Source organism: Olea europaea, unplaced genomic scaffold (assembly GCF_002742605.1).
Source record: "Olea europaea var. sylvestris unplaced genomic scaffold, O_europaea_v1 scaffold727, whole genome shotgun sequence".
NCBI classification, from domain to species: Eukaryota; Viridiplantae; Streptophyta; class Magnoliopsida; order Lamiales; family Oleaceae; genus Olea; species Olea europaea.
The window spans coordinates 116,641-135,480 of NW_019265672.1; the positions used below are offsets into that span (position 1 = coordinate 116,641).

General features: G+C 32.0%; 1 protein-coding gene across 1 annotated transcript; it reads right to left on the bottom strand.

The window, feature by feature from the left end:
• Positions 1-353: 353 nt before the first annotated feature.
• Positions 354-2,786, bottom strand: LOC111390922. Its single transcript, XM_023016046.1, has 4 exons — positions 2,630-2,786; positions 1,571-1,802; positions 1,406-1,469; positions 354-1,057 (listed from the first exon to the last, which is right to left on the bottom strand). The coding sequence occupies exons 2-4, from the start codon at positions 1,768-1,770 to the stop codon at positions 755-757; spliced, it is 567 nt and encodes a 188-aa protein (XP_022871814.1). The 5' UTR covers positions 1,771-1,802; positions 2,630-2,786; the 3' UTR covers positions 354-754.
• Positions 2,787-18,840: the final 16,054 nt, after the last annotated feature.

The following is an 18,840-nucleotide window of genomic DNA, read 5'->3' on the forward strand; positions in this document are numbered from 1 at the left end:
ATTCGTTAAAAATCAATTTTGAATTTGTATTTTATTTTCTAATAATAACATAACTCAAAACTTTAAAAATATAAAAAAAATTATAATTAAAATTAAACAGAATAACAAACGAAACAAAAAATTGTCCATCCCTGCCCTAGGACGAGACGGGGCAGGGGCGGCTCCCCGTTGCCATCCCTGCATTAACATCCATAAATAAAATGCTCATGCACCGCCTTTGTTGAACCGCCCCCACCAATTTCAATGCTTTTGGCGTTGCAAACAAGCAAAAAGCATCATCATTTACACCGCCACGATATCAAGATTCCATGTGACAAAAGCAAAAGTTAGAAATCATCAAAATCACGCAACCATTTAAAAATTTATGTCCATATCAACTCATAATATTTTAGTATTTACAAAGTGAATTGACTACACATGATGACTCAACGCCAACAAGGCAGATTTTTATACAGATTTTCCTCACTTGACTATCAAAATTGACCCCAAAATAAACACAAATACTAAAGACCCCTTTCGTCCCTTTCGTTACACCAATAGGGTGCCCCCAATGACTTGGTTGAATTATTTTTGGTCAATCAAAACAAACTCAGATTAATTACAGACTCCTTGCCTTACAGACACTTTTTGACGTGTATTTACACTATACAAAATGATCAATGATCTCTATTACTTGCTCACTGGATCAAACTGTTCAAAATTCCTCTCCTGCTAAAATCTTCAATTTTTGTATGTACTAGTTTTTTTGATTGCTCTAAGCCAGAGCAGGGATGCTGCAGTTGCGTCTGTCCCTGTCAAGGCATTCGAAGCCCTCGACCCTCACAGCTGGATTGTTGCCAAAATTTGTCCACACGCATCCACCTTTACGGGTGGAGGATGGGGACGGAGCCAGCTCAGATGGGAACGGGATAGCTCGTGGTGAAACCGGGGTGAATTTCTCATCCCCAAAACGGGCATCTTGAATTAATGGGTTAGATGCTCTGCTTGGCGGCGACCCAGAAAAAAAGGGGGGCGACGAGGCCATCTGCGCAACAGATTGTTCAGCACCATAACCACCCTGTACAAATCAAGAACCAAATTATATCAGCTCTACGAAATAAATAAAATGAAATAAATGAATCGAAATAATCTGTTACCATAGAAAAATTCAAGAAAATATTTATCCACACAATCGAAACATGAGCTTTATTTAAGGCCCACAAATACTTTGTGATGCACTTACGCAGTGAACCAAAGGTCAAGACTATTTCTAATACACTTGAGTATTTTTGCCCAAAAAATTAAAAAAAATAATAAAAGGAATGGTGTCCACATAAAATTGGTATATTAACACAAAATGAGTGATCTATCTAACTCACAAAAATCAGAATAAAATAATAAATCAAATTTATACAGCAGAACAAACCTTTGCAAGGATGATGTCTAGCAGTTCATTTCCAGCTTTTGAATCACAAACCTCTTGATGATGGCTATTAACAGAAAATACAAAAGTTAAAACTTCAAGTTTAAACACAAAAAGAAATTAATCAAATGATCAAAAAATAAGGGGTGTGAAAGTTACAAAATTTACCTGAAATGCCATCTAAGAGGTCTGACTGGAGAATCGTTAAGCGTCGTGGTGGTGGTGGGCCTGATAAGGCTAACTCGCCGCGGTTTGGGGCAAACCACCGTCTCTTTCTTGTCAACACAAATTGACATAGATCTGCAGTCGCCACCCCTCATCTCTTCACAGGAAGTAAAAGACTTCTGCTGAATAGCACACCGATTCATAATCTTCTCTTCAGATCTCTATAAATAACCACCTGTGTATTACGAAAAATTCAAATTAAGTTCAGACAATTGCCTCAAGATAGATAATTACAGACCCAAGAAGAATACTTTAAAAAAAAAGAACTATATTTGGATGTTAAGACTCGGTCAAATTGAGCGGCAGATAAAATCCCATAAGTTCATATTTTTGACTTGTTCCAGAAGACAAAAACATAAAAATTAGTTTTAATTATTTTAATAATATGTGTATATCATTTAGATCTGTTGCAAAAATCGATTTTTTTGTTGATAATAAACTAGATCATGAAACAGAAGTAAAGAGATCAGACAAAATCTTATGACTATACCGATTAAGAAAATAATAGGAAATTTTGAGCTGCAGATATAGAAAAAATTGATTTGACATCTAAAAAGAGTAAAATTGTTCTAAATTAGCTGGTTTTATACAGATCTACGAAACAATGTTTATTATTCCAGAAAATTGAAGTTGGGAAATATGCAATCGAAAATCACTATTTCTATTACTTAAATATGCCTCAAAACTGTCGATTATCGTCAGATCTCCTAGCTACATAATCACATCAATTCACGTCGAAAAATTATCTCAATCAATATCAAATTGGAAATAGCAGACCTCTCAAAAACACACAAAAAACAAAAAATACCACTTAAAACCAAATCGAAGCCCAAAATCATCACAAAAACAAAGCTAATACCCACTTTTCTCCAAAACTTCAAAAATTATAGCACAAAAAGCATAAAAATACGCTAAAAACTCATTTTGACCTTTTTTTTAAACCTAATTTTCAGCTACAAACAGACGTACGAGCACACAGAAAGAAGTAGGAGCTCGATTTACCTGAACAAACTGTCCAGAATTGTGTAGCTGACGTACTCCACCAAGCAGAGGATTCAAATGAAAATAAAAATTAAAAATAAAGAAACAGAAAAAGATAGAAGAAATGGGGACGCAAGAAACGGTCTGTCTTGGACAGGAGGAGCGGAGATTATTAAAGCATGAGGAATATTTATACACGTGACGGTGATGAAAAAAATAAATTACAAAAGAAAAATTAAAGACCAAAAGTTGAATTAATTAAATAATTAACTAATTAAAATTAGAATTATTAAGTTATTAGAGGAAAGATAAGTTATTAAAAAGAAACGTTTGGGATTGTTTTGTTTCCTAAAAGATATAAGTTTTGTAATCATATGGCATTTTTGATCCTTTGCGTTGTAAATAAGAAAATCGAAAACGATAGCTTTGTGAATGATAAATATACTCTTTTTTGTTCGAATTTAAATAATTAAAACTTTTATCAATTTTATAACGCGACGCCTGTTGGTTAAATTCTGTATTAAACATGTTACTTATCTTGATAGATTACAATAGTATGTTTAACTTGCAAATAACGATTATATAATTTTATGAATATTTAATTAAACACTACGCTTAGAAATTGCATCGGCAACTAACACGATCTAGTTCATTATCTTGCAAAAATGGTTGTCAATTCAATAGCATCAAGATAAAATTCGACAGTATTAAATACAGAATCGATAAATTGTCTTTTCATTCAACCCTTGTTTGATATCCATTATTTCAAATTACATTTATCTCTCTTATTTTCAACAACGCATTATTCAATAATATAATATTATACGTGAACCCAAAATATTTTTAACTACACATTTTTCATCAAATTATTGTTCTAAAAATGCATTTAAAAAAAATGGTGCTCAAATGTGCTCTTAATAGCAAGAAAATGGACTAATAATATATTTTGATATTAGTTGATGTAATTTCTATAAATTGTTGAATAAATAACGTGTTTAAATAGGGTTTGTTTTGACTATTTGCAAGAAGAAAATTGACAGCTAACAATTGAGCATATCGCATTCCGCGTTACCCCATTTTCGTCGTTTTATTTCAAACGGGATTGGAATTCTTTAATTAGGGTGGAGAACATTGTCTTCACATCGAAGATATACCAATTATTATTATTATTATTATATGACGTCACAGATTCTTAACATAAGCTAAATATCGACATTTAAGATGTATGTGTACAAGGACGGATCCAGAATTGGATCCAAGATCGAGCTACTACGCGAAAAAATAAATTTACACAAAAAATTGATTTTTTACCCAAAAAAAAAACCTTAAAAAAATGTTCTTGAGCCTGAGTGAGGGGCAACTACAGCCCAGTCCCATCCCCTCAAAAAATCCGTCTCTGTGTGTGTGTACAATCTCATTATTTGTGAATAATGTATATGGAATAGTGATTAATAGAAAATGTGTAGCTAAAAAAGAATGAAATTTTTTTAATTTATGTGTGATATTATTTTTAATGAAAAAATGCGATTAAAAATAAGTACTGTAAAAAAAATAATATATTAACATGCCGTAGAATGGTTGCCAAACAAACCCTTAATAAAAAAATCGAATATTTTGCATCTCTTTTGCCAGAAGGCGAACCAAACAATTAATGGACGGCAAAAATTGGCGGAAGTCTGAAAAGGTCAAAGGAAAATGAAACAAGTAAAAATCGTTTTTCGCACCCACTCCCCAACTAATTTTTTTATTGTTTATTTGAAGAAAATATCTTCAAAAATATGGGTGGAGTTCCCAATCCTACCCTCAAGTTGCTGAGGGTACAGTGGGTTTCTTATTCCCAATAGGATATCGACACGAATGACATCAACTTGTCTACTGCAGACTGACCAAATGGCGTTCTAGAATCTAGTGACAGTACTTTGATTTTTGTCCTACCAAGTTGAATTTTTCTGGTCAAAATAAAAAATGTATTATTATATATATTTCTTATCTTTAACTTTTTCATCAAATGTAAGGAACGTAGTTCCTTCTTTTTTACTACTTAACATATTTTTTTTAGCATTTTCAATTAATGTAAGAAAAGTAGTTTTTCATTTTTCCACATTTAACCACAATATTCTTCCATCACAAGTGAAGGCAAATTAATAAAATCCCGAAAGCACCATCCTACTTTAACAACCAAAAAAAAAAAAGAGGAGGTTTTGCTTAGCTAGGGATGACAATGAATTCGATTGAGATTAGGACGATCAAGGATTTCACGATGTTGGGTAGGGAAGGATGGCTGAGGGCGTGGGGATGAGATTGGGGCGAGGAATAAAGAATTTCGATCTGTTATCCTGTTTAATTGTTTATATATATTCTTTTTTCAATACTATTTAAATTGAAAAACATAGACATTTAGATCTCGTTTGTTTTCCTTCATTGGCCACAAAAATGAGAAATATAATCGTTATCCATCACATAAGTTATTATATTTGACTTCCTCTCTCTTGTGTGAATCTCGTAACGACTATATTTTTCATTATTATTCTTATAAGAATGGGAATCAGACAGAGGTTAAGTAAAATAAAGAGATCTAGTGCAAGTTCAAAGGATGATGTTCCTTGCACTGTTTACTATTTGGATCGAGCAATACAAGACGGGAATGGAGAATTTTATCATCCCTCTTTCCTCTTTTGAACACGTGTGATCTCTATTGGAGTTAATACTTTAAAAGTGACTCTCGACCAAATAATTCAAGCTAGTTAAAAAGAATCATATCAATTTTTCCAATACTAATATAGCAATTCCTCTAAAATTCAATAAATAACAATTACTTGAGATCTACTTTCAAATTTGTGGCACCTCTAGTAAAATCATTAACTACAACACGTCATGCTAATCAAGTCAAAGCATAAATTAATGATGCTTTCAGTTACTAAACTTGCCATTAGGATGCAGCATCTTTGCTATCTAACAACGTGACACTTTTATTGCTTTACAGATTACCACAAACATTTTTCACGATCTAAGTCGACCCTATTTTGTTTGTGCCGTTGCTTTAGAATTTACTTTCCTTTCCCGGTAATGCTTACTCATTAAAACCTTGAAAAAAAATCATTACATTGATTGAAAATGACTTATTTACCTTCTAACCTAAATAAGTAAAAAATAAAATAAAAATGAAAGATCATGAGCTGCATTATCAAGAAATTTGAGTTTGAAACAGTGAAAATCGGAATAAAGTTGGAGCCAGTAGCTAAAATTTTATTCATTTGACTTTAAATCATTTTTATGAACAGGATAAAAGAATAAGAAAAATGGACATGCCCCCCGCACTCCCCACCCCACTCCACGAAACCACCCCACGAACCCAAAAAAAAAAAAAAAGAAAAAAAAAATTGCTACAGATAGCTGTAAAATTAGGGGGAAAAGTCAATAGGGGTATCTAGTGGGTAGTTGTACTTTGAATTTTGTACCAATCTTTATGGTGTAATGTTGGGGGATAGTGGGTTGGATTTTAACCTTAACGAAACTTTTCGCTCAAAAAAAATAAATAAATAAATAAAATAAAATTTCAAAAGTGACTTGTATATAAAACAAGAAATTAATTGAAAACACAATAAGCTTTTACTCTTTAAATAAATAAAAGAAATAACGGAAAATAAAAAAATAAAAAAGGATAAATGAAAACTAGCCATATTAGTGCTGACAATTTGCTAGCAAACTCTCAAGATAGGATTATGCTCGACTGACAGGACATTAACTTCTAAGTAACTCTTGCATAAAACAAGATATTAATTGCACCCCCTCCAATAGGGGGACGATTAGGTGCCCTGTTTGGACAGAGCTACGTCTTTATCCCTCAAGATATAATGCTTGTTTGGTACAGATTTTAAGTCAATTAAAATTAATTTTTTATCGTTATTTCATCATTCCAGTCGTCATTTTTGAATTCTTCTCTCACAAGTACAGCCCACTTTATCTCTAAAGGTCAAAAAATCAATTATCAAAATCTTTACCAAACAAACACATAAAGCCCACTATTTTTTAGCATTTCAAATTACAAGAACAACAAACAAACTATTTGTACTCAAAATGAAACAGTATACAATGTGTAATATGTAAGTGGAAAATTTTGAATAAATTCTACAAACTGGAGAGATCTATTTATAGTCGTTGGAAAGTTGTGTTTGAAAAAAGACACATTTGTTTGGATCTTATTTGGACAAATTTTGTCCATTAAGACATGTCTAAAAAATGACAATCGCCAACACATGCCACATGGTGCATTCTAGTTCTCTGGTCGCTATATCACATGTTGTAAAATATTTATTTCACTTGTCACTTTATAATTAACTTGATTATAAATGTAAATATGTAAATAAATAATGATATTATTTCTCTAAAAAGATATATAGCCGTGCATAGTTATGCTTGTGGGCTTTGGAACCACTAGGATGTAGGTACTCTTCATTAGCCCCTTTAATTTTGAAAAATGTATTATGAAATAGTAGGTTGATGGAGAATGTACGAAATAAGAATTTTTTTTGATTTACGTGTAATATTAATTTAATGAAGAATGTATGATTGGAAATGAATGATATAGAAAAAATAATGTGTTGGAATGTAAAATAATGGATAACCGACGTGAGCTTAATAGTTTATCTCTGGGGAATATTACGCTTGAATTATAAATTTTAGTATTTCATGCCACTAGTCAATTGACGTATGCATTATTTATTATTCTTACTGGCAAGTGTAATTCTTAATGTTACCTCGACTCTTAAATGAATGCTTTATGCTAGTATATTGAGTACTTTTTGTATTGATTAATATTTATTGGGGTAATTAGTACAAAACGTTCTCATCTTACAATGTTATTGTGCAAAATATTCTCAATTTTCATTTTTTAACACTTTTAGCCTTACCTTCACCTTTTATTGCGGAAATCATAATTTTCATCAAATTTCTCATGTAAAATGACAAATATACCTCTTATTTAAATAAAATTTAAAAAAAAAAGATAAAGAATAAATTACAATCATACTCCTAAACTTTTTTAAAAAGTGAAAATGATTCAAATAAATTATTAAAAGAGTAATTAGCACAAAACGTCATACCTTTTATTATTATTGTGCAAAACATCCCTACTTTTTCTTTTTTGATATTTTCACACTTATTTTTATATTTCATTGCAAAAAAAGAAAAAAAAAATTATTTTCTTTCATTTTCTCATTTAAAAACTGTAAAATGACAAATATATCATTCTCTTTAAATACACAAAATAAAGAAAAGAAAAACAAAGAACAAATTACAATTATACTCCCAAATTTTTCAAAAAAAAAAAGTACAAATAAATTTTAAATAAATAATTAAAAAAGAAAAAATACAGTTGCAATTTGTTTTTTATTTTTATTTTTGTTTATTTAAAGGAGTGTATATTTGTTTATAGCTTTTAATTCAGAAAATGAATGAAAATAATGATTTTTGCAATGAAATATGAAATAAGGCTGAAAATGTCAAAAAAAATTATAAGATATGAATGTTTTTGCACAATAAGAATGAGAAGTATGGACATTTTGTGATAATTACCCTTTTAATAATTTATTTGGACTTATTTACACTTTAAAAAAAATTTAGAGTATGATTACAATTTATTCTTTAAATTTTACTTTTTTATTTTTTTATTTAAATAGGGGGTATATTTGTCATTTTAAACGAGAAATTTGATTAAAATGATGATTTTCGCAATAAAATATGAATGTAAGAGGAAAAGTGCTAAAAAGTGAAAGGTATGGACGTTTTGCACAATAACATTGAAAAGTAAGAATGTTTTGTGTTAATTACCCTTATCAATTTTGGTTCATTTTCGTGTTTAGAATTCACTCGCAAACGTGAGGTACATGATGAAAATGGAAAGAGATTTGTGAAAAAGTTGAAGTTTTGAAGCAAAGTGTAAGAGTCTGGACCAAAGATTTCATGAATTTGAACCTATGTTTGGCTCATTTTTATCGTATATTCTTATATAAAAAAATTTTTACATGTAAATTGAAAACTTTTTTTTTTTTTTTATAACTCACACATTCTCCAAAAAAATCACTTTTCCAATTTACATATTTCGGGGCTGAATATGACGATAAGAGATACAAAAGTCATGTTTGGGGACATTGCAAAATTCAAGTAATGAAAAGAAAGAACAAAATTGCAATTAATATGCAGAAAACTTCAACCATCAACGAAGCAATTCCTACTCCAACATATATAATCTGAGCTGGAAGAATCACCCAACAATCAAAATCAAGAAGCCACTAGGATTTCAATAACCTTAATTGCCACAAGAAGAAAAAAAAATAAAAATAAAAAATTGAAAGATATGTTTTTCCAATTCATGAAGAAAATTGAGACGAGTCTTCAAAATGAAGTCGCTATAATGAAGAACCTTGAGACAGAGATGAGTTAATTAGAAATGATGATGGGGAAGAGGTAGCAAGAAGCTTTGCAATTACCATAAAAAATATAAAAGAAGTTTACAAGCTATTAACACAAGACGTAGGCTGCAATTACCTAAGATCATGGTTAAATGACCAATTACTAAAACAATAAAGTCATGACTACAGGAAAAATTTAACAGAACTTGTACAGACGTTGACGTGGCAAAATGTAAGTGGATAGTGTTTTCCTTTTTTTTCCCCATCTTCCAACGATGCCACGCCATGTATTATCTGTAATTTTTTTGTCAAAAAATTCTGTATTTGTAGCATGATTGATACTCAAATCGGAGAAGCATATTCTTAGTAGGACATGCCCATTGAAAATTTTGATAAAATTGATGAACTAGGTATGAAAGATAAGCTGGTGCAAACACCACATATTACCCTGACTCTTCAAATTCTATGTGCCTTCTATCCCCTTAAGGTTGCAAAAGCAGAAGTTAGACGTTCAATTTTCCAAGTTCTTAGATGTTTTAAAGAAGCTGCATCGGCAAAGATGTTACTCCATCTTAATTTCATGAAAGAAATATTTCTAAGAAGAGGAATCCTGAATAGTTCGATACGGTAATACTAAAGGGGTGTACTCAATGGAGACTTTTAGTGACTTTTTTGGATTTAAAAATTTAGGGGTATTCAATGTAAACCATTTTTAGACTTTTAAAAAGTATTGTTATATTCAATTGAAACTTTTATAGACCTTTAAGAAGTCTTTAAAAGTTACTGTGTATTTAATTGATACTACTTTCATAAACTTTTAAAAAATCTCTAAAAGTTACGATATATTTAATTAAAAATTTTTAGAAATTACTATAAGTCTTGTAGTATTCAAATTTTAATAACTTCTATAGACTTTTATAAAAGTATATGGAGTACTAACTTTTAAGCAGAAAGTACTCATATAAAATCTCAAAATTTGTCTCTTATAAATATATATATATATATATATATATATATATATTTCAATATTTCTTTCCTTTTTCCTTTATACGAACATTAGATATATGATTACAATTTATTTATTTTTTATTTTTCTATTGGTTATATTTATTTGTATTTATCTTATATCTCCCTGTTGTTGTTTATCTCTATTTTCTATGAAATAAGGATAATTAACACAAAATGTCCTTATCTTTTAATATTATTGTGCAAAATGTCCATACTTTTCATTTTTTGCCACTTTTATCCTTACCTTCACATTTTATTACGAAAATCATCATTTTCATCAAATTTCTTGTGTAAAATGATAAATATACCCCATATTTAAATGAAATAATAAAAAAGAAAAGAAAATTTAAAGAATAAATTGCAATCCTATTTCCAAACTTTTTTAAAAAGTGCAAATAAATCCAAGTAAATTATCAAAAGAGTAATTAGCACAAAACGTCCTTATCTTTCATTCTTATTGTGCAAAACGTCCATATCTTCCATTTTTGACATTTCCATCCTTATTTCATATTTCATTGCGAAAATCATTATTTTCATTCATTTTCTTAATTAAAAGCTATAAAATGACAAATATACAATCCTTTTTAAATAAAAAAGAATAAATTGCAAATATATTTTCAAAATTTTAAAAAAAGTACAAATAAATTTCAAATAATTAATTAAAAAACAAAAATCACTTTTTTAAAATTATATATTTGAAATTTATTTGTTCTTTTTTTTTTTTGAAAATTTTGGGAGTATAATTGTAATTTGTTCTTTATTTTTCTTTTCTTTATTTTTATTTATGTAAAGCGAAGGGTATATTTGTTATTTGACAACTTTTAATTGAGAAAATGGAAGAAAATAATGATTTTTGTAATGATATATAAAAATAAGGGTGAAAATGTCAAAAAAAATGAAAGATAGGGATGTTTTACAGAATAATAATGAAAGGTTTGGACATTTTGTGCTAATTATCCTTTTAATAATTTATTTGGACTCATTTGCACTTTTTTAAAAAGTTTGGGAGTATGATTGCAATTTATTCTTTAAGTTTTCTTTTCCTTTTATTGTTTTATTTACACAGGAGGTATATTTTTCATTTTACATGAGAAATTTGAAAATGATAATTTTTGCAATAAAAGATGAAGGTAAGAGTAAAAATGTCAAAAAATGAAATATGTAGACGTTTTGCACAATAACATTGAAAGGTAAGGACTTTTTTGCTAATTACCCAAAAAATTATTGTATTCTTATAACATTTTTTTTCTTTTTTCATTCATTTTTTTGGGTGAAAAATATCTATTTTTTATTAAATTATATAATTTTATATGGAAAATTTATAATTAAATTTAAATATATTGGTTTTTATTTATCATTTATTTTTAAAAGTATAATATATTAATAATATTGAATATTAAACTTATTGTTTATCATATATATGTATAATTTTGGTTATTATTTATTTAATTGTGGCCTTAAATTTTTATTATTATTATTTTTAATTATATGAGAAGAAGAAGGAAAAGGAAAAGTGGAATTATGGGAACCAATACCTTGTATGTGATAATTTCACGCTATTGTACTAAATTCACATAAATTCTTTTTGAAATGAAAGTTTTTTGAATTCTACAACAATCTATAAAAAATTTTAAAATGAAAATCTATAGAAATTTACGAAGGACTTCCACTAATTCTACACAATCTATAAAAAAAAAATTCACAAAATCCACCTAAGTCATCACTTAAAAAAAGTTCATCAAAGTTTGCAAAAGTTTTAATTGAATACGCCCCCTAACAGAAGAATGTAATGCTATCTTGCAAAACAAGCTCTTCTAAAACTAAAAGATTCGGTGAGTTTCATAATATCTTACACTAATGGCAAATCTTTCAATTTTAATATTTTGTGTGATCTTAATGCTAGCATTAACTTGAGGCCTTTGTTTATTTATATGAGGCTTGGTTTGGGGAGATAAAGCAACTAGAAATCTTTCCCAAGCGATGCATCACCTTAGTCGAGGTGTCGTGTAGAGGCTGACATTCCATAGCTTAGGCAAGGTGTTACAACCTGTTGCTGAGTAAATTTGAGGCGATTAGCTCCTATTTATAGAAGACATATCCCACAATCTATCCCATGAGATCTTTCATACATAATCTTTTTACGATTAATTGATGTGATATCTATATAACAGACATCTACCAGTCAACTTAGTCTACTTTTCAAATGTTAGACCCAGACCATAAAGTGTCTAGTTTTTAGAAACATTAAATGCCAATGAACATCGAAATAATGGAGTAACATCTAGAAGAAGACACCTTGATAATCATGATTAGACCACGAGTCTCTTCATCTAATGATAACCATTCATCTTTTACTATTATTAAAAGTTCACACTTATTGTCATTGGAAGATAATGCCAATTTACTCTCTCTCCCCCCTCAGTTTGTTCTCTATTTGTCATTGGTGCCCAAATACCATTGTGGTCCAAGTCTTTCACGCGTTCCACTTCCACACCCAAATACGTTCCTTTAGCAACTACACTTCGATGTAAAAAATAATGCAACCCACATGGTCCACACGCCATGCCAACCCTAAATAGATTTCTCGCTTTAAATCTAAAATGACTTTATTTTTATTTCCACAATTCAATGATTCCATTTGAAGATTACAAATTTCTTCATAATTTTTTAAAGGAAAATAGAATCAATTTTGACTTGTATTATGGTTGATATATTTTCTATATTTTCCACGACTACTTTTTGACCTATGGTTTCTTTCTCTTTCATTTTAAAGGAAATTATCAAAATAGTCAACTTTTGGCTTTGTAATTACAAAAATGTCATTTTTTTTTTACATTGCAAGAATGTCAATTTTAGAAAATTTTAGACTTATTTGCACTTAAAGGTAATTTTAAATACCCTACATATCCTAAGTAAATGAGATTTGACCCATCAAAGAAATTGTACAAAATTGGTCAGACAAAAATTACATCCTGCAACTTAAAAAAGCAAAGGATACACGAACATGTCCCTAAATCCCTAATGTCGTCCCAAGAGAAATCCCTAAATTCCTTACTACTGTCCGAATAGAAATCCCCTAATTTCCTTATTGCCGTCCCAAGAGAAACCCCTACATCTCTAATGCCATGAGTGCGAAAGGAAAGCAAGAGAATACCAAATCCCTAAATCGCGAAAATCCACTCCTCTCTGTGGATAAACCGACCACCGAGCTGGCAAACTAATCTCCGTCACCGAAAATGGAATCCCTGAAACTGTGAAACACAGTCCAACCACCGAAATCGCATACTGCCGGCAAACTCATCTCCCTCACCAAAAACAAAATCCCTAAAGCTGTAAGAACGGTCCTCTCACCGGAAACAGAAACCTAAAGCGCGATCTTGTCACTGCGCCGATTTGTACCTGTGATCCGCTGACTGCCCAGAGTACTCATACGTACAGTAATATGTTTTGTGTGGATGCATTTTTTAGTTTTTTCTTTTGCGAAAATAATTTATGGATTTTTGTTTTTGGTGTTTATTTGATGGACTATGTATTGCACTTGTCAAACCTGTGAATTTTTGTTGGATGAATGTGAAGCACAAAGCATAATACAAGTAGATTTTAAGTACGTAATCCTTTTGCATCACAGTTCAGTCTAGAAACAGAACGAGGGCCTTGCATTTCCATATTGAAGAATAGTAATAATAAGATCGTAGCTTCAGTAGTGTAGGAGAGACTCCCACTATCATTCCCCATATCGACTTTGTTGTTGTCACGATTTGGAATAAATGCATGGCTTTAGAAAACTATTACTGGAAGGGGACATCGGCAGCGAAAATCGATAGGCACTAGCGCAAGCAGAGAAAAGAAGTATGGTTGATTTTGGGGAATTTATTTTTCCTTAATAAGATGGTGTGTTTTATTTTGGCGACATGAGAGGCCCCTGTGTGCAATTAGAATTAGGGTGACATTGTAATTTTCAAATGTTTAGTAGATTTTGATAGAAATTGATGAATTATGTACTTGAGAAATTATGAAGTCCATAAAATACGTCATTTAAATGAATTGTTGACTCCTAGTTTAAATTAAAATTAAAATTTTAATCCTACTAATTCAAGGCTAAAAAGTGCTCAAGAGACAGTAATATATTTGGTTATCATCAATTTGGATAGATTCCTAAGTGCTAATGGCCGATGTCAAGGTACTATGATTGTTTATGTTTTTCCTGTTTGGTTGCCAACAACAATTCGTCATCTTCCTTTGCTTCAACATAATTGACTCTCTCTTCATTATTTTGGCTGTCAAGCTGTGTAAATCACATAAGTTACTTTTGAATTTTTTAAGAATTTTCATTGTATCTACTCCCAGTAAAGATGGAAATTTATACAATATTAGTTGATGACATATGACCTGCATTAAAATCTTTTGCTGGTATAAAGTCATCATTGTTGCTAATATTGCTCAGTATTCGGAGAAGTTTGTAGTTGAATGGAAGTTTCACTTATTTAATACTCCTTAGATATGTTTAAAGCTTGATCAGTTTCGGAAGTTATATGTTAGACTTTTGGAGACGAAAATTGAAATTGAAAAGATGCATTGTTCTGAATGTGTTTGTTTATTTGTGTGTGTTTTTAGATGTGATTGTGCATGTGTTCATAACTTGTATGATCCTCTATATACTCCATTGTTTGTAATTTGTTCGTCATCTGGTTTTTTGCCAAAGGATGTTGTCGTTAAGATGAATGAGGTATTAGACAGTGGTCAATATTTGAGTGTTTATCTGAAGAAGGAGCTTCCTAGTACGCTGTATCATGCGGCCAGTGATCAAATTCTGCCAGTTAAGACTTATAAGTCCAAGAAGGGTTTAAGGTGGAACTGAAAAGATGCATTGTTCTCAATGAGGACCATTTTTATTGTTTGTTGAAAGAAGGTCACGTGTTTTGAGATTGTTGAGATTTAGAACTTGGTTATGAAAATCCTGAACATGCAAGGAGCTGGTAATGATGGAATATCATCATTTCCACTTGCTGTTCTTTTGCCCGTCATTAAACTCATTTAGGTAATTAAATGCAGTAGTACTGCATGAGAATACCAGATTGAATTGGATATACGCGAAATCGTATGCATTTAGTGTATTTTCTCTTTATAACTGCTTAAGCATCAATTAGTTGGGTTATGATGTCAATTTCTAGTTTCTTGATTTCAGTATTCTTCATGTGTGAATATGAACTTTCTCTTGATACATATGTCGTGAACTTGATATCCTTGTTTCACATTTCAGCATTCAGCACTGTGGTCTCTATCAAAACCTTGAATTCTTTAGGTGTAACTTATAGGAATCAATATTCTGTAGGCTGATTTGGAAAAGGGATTTGACCATTACAAATTAGCTTTAATATTACTTTTGGTTATACTTGATATACACATTCAGTTTATAATGCGTAATAATTAAAATATTTGGAGATTGGTATTCATGAAATGTGGCAATTTCAATGTATGCTGCTCTTCAATACGGTTTTTATGCGCAACATTTCTTTCTGTTGTTGCAGAATCAAACTTTGTGGAGTGTGGACGAAGAAAAGAGACGTATCTGTCCATAGCTCTTTGCAACTGCTACAACTAGACGAGGTGAAAGCACTTTCTTCTCTCTTGTTATTGTGATGTACGAATATGTATTGAACTTATCTCGCACAAGATATTCACAAACCAACTTGCTGCTTTGCATATCTCTTAGATTGCTCGGTGCTCAGTTACATCATATGGTGTTTTCGATGTAGTTATAAAGTGGAAACTAGTCTCGTTTGCTTGCCTTCTACTGTAACGGTCGTTTTTTACTTGGTTGCTTCGTTGTGTTTACATTCGTACATGTTTGCATGGCTGGCTATGAAATGACTTTCTAGAATTAACATCCACGTTTTCACTTTCATTATGATTTTTGGGATGACCAGATTTGGGCATGTTCTACATTTTGATATAGGGCACCATGCATATGTAATATCTAAGTTTTAAAGCGTTTTGTGAATTTTCGGGAGCCTGGTTTTCCGCTGTTATGTAGCAAGTTTGTGGGTTGGGGCACCATGCATACGTATGCCATATTTATGTTGTAAACTGTCGTTCCCGACATTTGCCTCCTGTTATTCTCGACAGTCAGCTGAACCCCGACAGATGAACTGTCGTTCCCGACATTTAGCTACGGGCATTCTCGACAGATGACGTATGCCACTGTAAGGCAGAGTGCAGTCATCTGTCGACACAGGCTTCGGTGACAGTGTCTCGACACATGACGGTGGGCACAGACGACACTGCACGTGCGTCGAGAGACAACATGTCTATCAAACATTCAGATATCATTACCGCATGTATTTTCGCACATTACAAAATTTTTTTGCTAACATTTTATTTTGTTGAATATTGCAAGCACAATTTGCCATAATAAATGTTTACTGCAACTTTGGGTAGATGATATATTCTTATACATTTCTCGTATTACTTGTTCCGATTGATGTGGTTGTATGCTCTGCGGAAGTACACTTGTAATTTGTAATATTCAGCTGCTGTTAAATTATGGTCTAACCGTTATCGTTTCATCTGCAGATATTATGGAATTTCAATTTCTTGTGCCCGATAATGTACGGTTGCTAGGGCTGGGCAAATCTCCTGAACCGAACCAACCGACCGAATCGAACCGAACCCGACGGTTCTTGTCAAATTAAATACCTGAACGGTATCTGAATTGAGAACCGATGGGTACAGTTCGGTTCTCGGTTCTAGTCGAAGAACCGAATCTTTCTAATTTTTTTTTATATTTAGTAAATCAAATTATTTTAATTTTAATTTTTTCTAAACAAATTAACAAATTAACGATTTCTAAATCCAAATTTTTGGCCCAATAATTTGTTTCATTTCTAATTTTTTAATTTTTGGCCCAATTACCCATTTTATTGTTTCATTTCTTAGCCAAACAAGATCAAATCCACTAAATAACCCTAAACACCAACACTAAAGTACATAACGTTGTCTCGACTCTTGCACTCACTCTCGCAGTCTCGCTAATATTCCAAAACCTATACAATCGTCGGCCAACACTGTGACCTCCGATCGAAACTGTGACCTCTGCAAACCGAAACTTTGGTCGTAGCGATCATTTGAACAAGTTAGTTTACTAGTCTCTGACATTCAAAAATCATTGAATGTATCAATAGTTATATTTATATAATATTGTTATAAATGTTAAAAAATTTAATTATAGTACAGAACCGAACGGAACCGAACCGAACCCGAACGGTTCCATAATTATATTTGGACTCGACGGGTCCATTTGCTAAATACCCGAAAAGTTTAGTTCGGTTCGGTTCTCTTTAGAACCGAACCGAACCGACCCATGCCCATCCCTAACGGTTGCCGGCGCGTATCTCGCAACGGAGCAACTTGAAGTACATAAAAACAGTGATGGATAACTTCGACGACCGACTTCGAGCTGACTTTCGCGACTCCTGCCTTGGGTTTCTTGCTGACGTTCCGGAGATCCAATTTTCCGCTCAACTAATCTAGGCACTGGTGTGCCGAGGGATCCGTTACGATAAGTCCCATGAGTTGTGGTTCAACATGCAGGGCCACCTTACCCGGTTTGGACTGCAGGAGTATGCTATCGTCACTGAACTGCATGCTGGGTCGTTTCCGGAGGGCGATCGGTACACAAAGGCATTGGAGAAGAGGAGGCTGACGGAAAAATATTTCAAATCGCTAGAGAAGATTTCATGTGCCCAGTTGGAGAAGGCTTTTCTCCGCGCGTCGACACCCCGGACAGATAGATAAAAGCTCGGGTTTACTCTAATTGTGGAAGGAGTTATCACTGCTCCGGACAACAATGTCGACATTGATGAGGATACGCTTGCCATCGTGGACAACCTGAAGCTGTTTTTTTCGTACCCCTGGGCCAAAGTAAGGTATAGGCGTTTCTTGAAGGGATTCCGGGGTACTTGGGCACGTAAAATGAGCGATGCGAAGACGAAGAGCGAGAAGGACGTCAGTTACACAATTCACGAATTTCCGATCGTCATGCAGGTATGAACAACATTATGTTTATGTGTTTTGTTTGTCAGTATTAGACGATGCCTCGATAGTGCTTGGACGGATATTAATGCAAAATTTGTTTTGTTATCGTCCGGACAGATTTGGGCATATGAGGCCATGCCCGAACTCGACGAACGCTTTGGTGAGCGTGTGGGTGAACGCTCACCCCGAGTTCATGCCTGAAGGTGCAACTGTGGAGACGATTACATCGTTTCACATATGATGTGGTTGATGATGTCAAGGGGGTTTATGAGATTATTTCAATTCCATATGGGGATATGGTTAAGTGGAACGCACATTGAGACAAGACATTTGTTTGTACTCTAATTAATTTGATGTTCATGATACTTGATGAAGTAGTAGTATTCTGTACTTTAATTTCATTGGAGTTGAAGGTGTTATAACTACACAAATGAGTCATGGTATGAAATGATCTTGTGTGTAATGGAGTGTGGTCGAACGATCGAGGACAATGACTATTGTAAAATTCGCATTACCGTAGAATGAAAAATTCAGTGTTAGCTTTGCTACGTTGGCCCCAACATTACAACCGATGTATGTTTATTTCGATATGCATTTTAGTATAAATTCGCTTGTTCATAGAAATTAAAGTTTATTTTAAAAATGGCTTGTAAAGTCACCCAATGTTCATCTTCATTAGCAGGGACATTAATTTTATCAATTTTTCATGCAATTCATATGATTTAGAATTTAAAAACTGTATTCAATTGTGACTAAGGACTACAAAAATTCTGTAAAGTA

Excerpts from the sequence above, each read along its gene's own strand:
- LOC111390922 (XM_023016046.1), bottom strand. The coding sequence starts at position 1,770 with ATGAATCGGTGTGCTATTCAGCAGAAGTCTTTTACTTCCTGTGAAGAG. Across the intron at positions 1,470-1,570 it reads CCTCTTAGATGGCATTTCAG|CCATCATCAAGAGGTTTGTG; the intron begins GTAAATTTTGTA and ends TTCTGTTAATAG. Across the intron at positions 1,058-1,405 it reads TAGACATCATCCTTGCAAAG|GGTGGTTATGGTGCTGAACA; the intron begins GTTTGTTCTGCT and ends TGATTTGTACAG.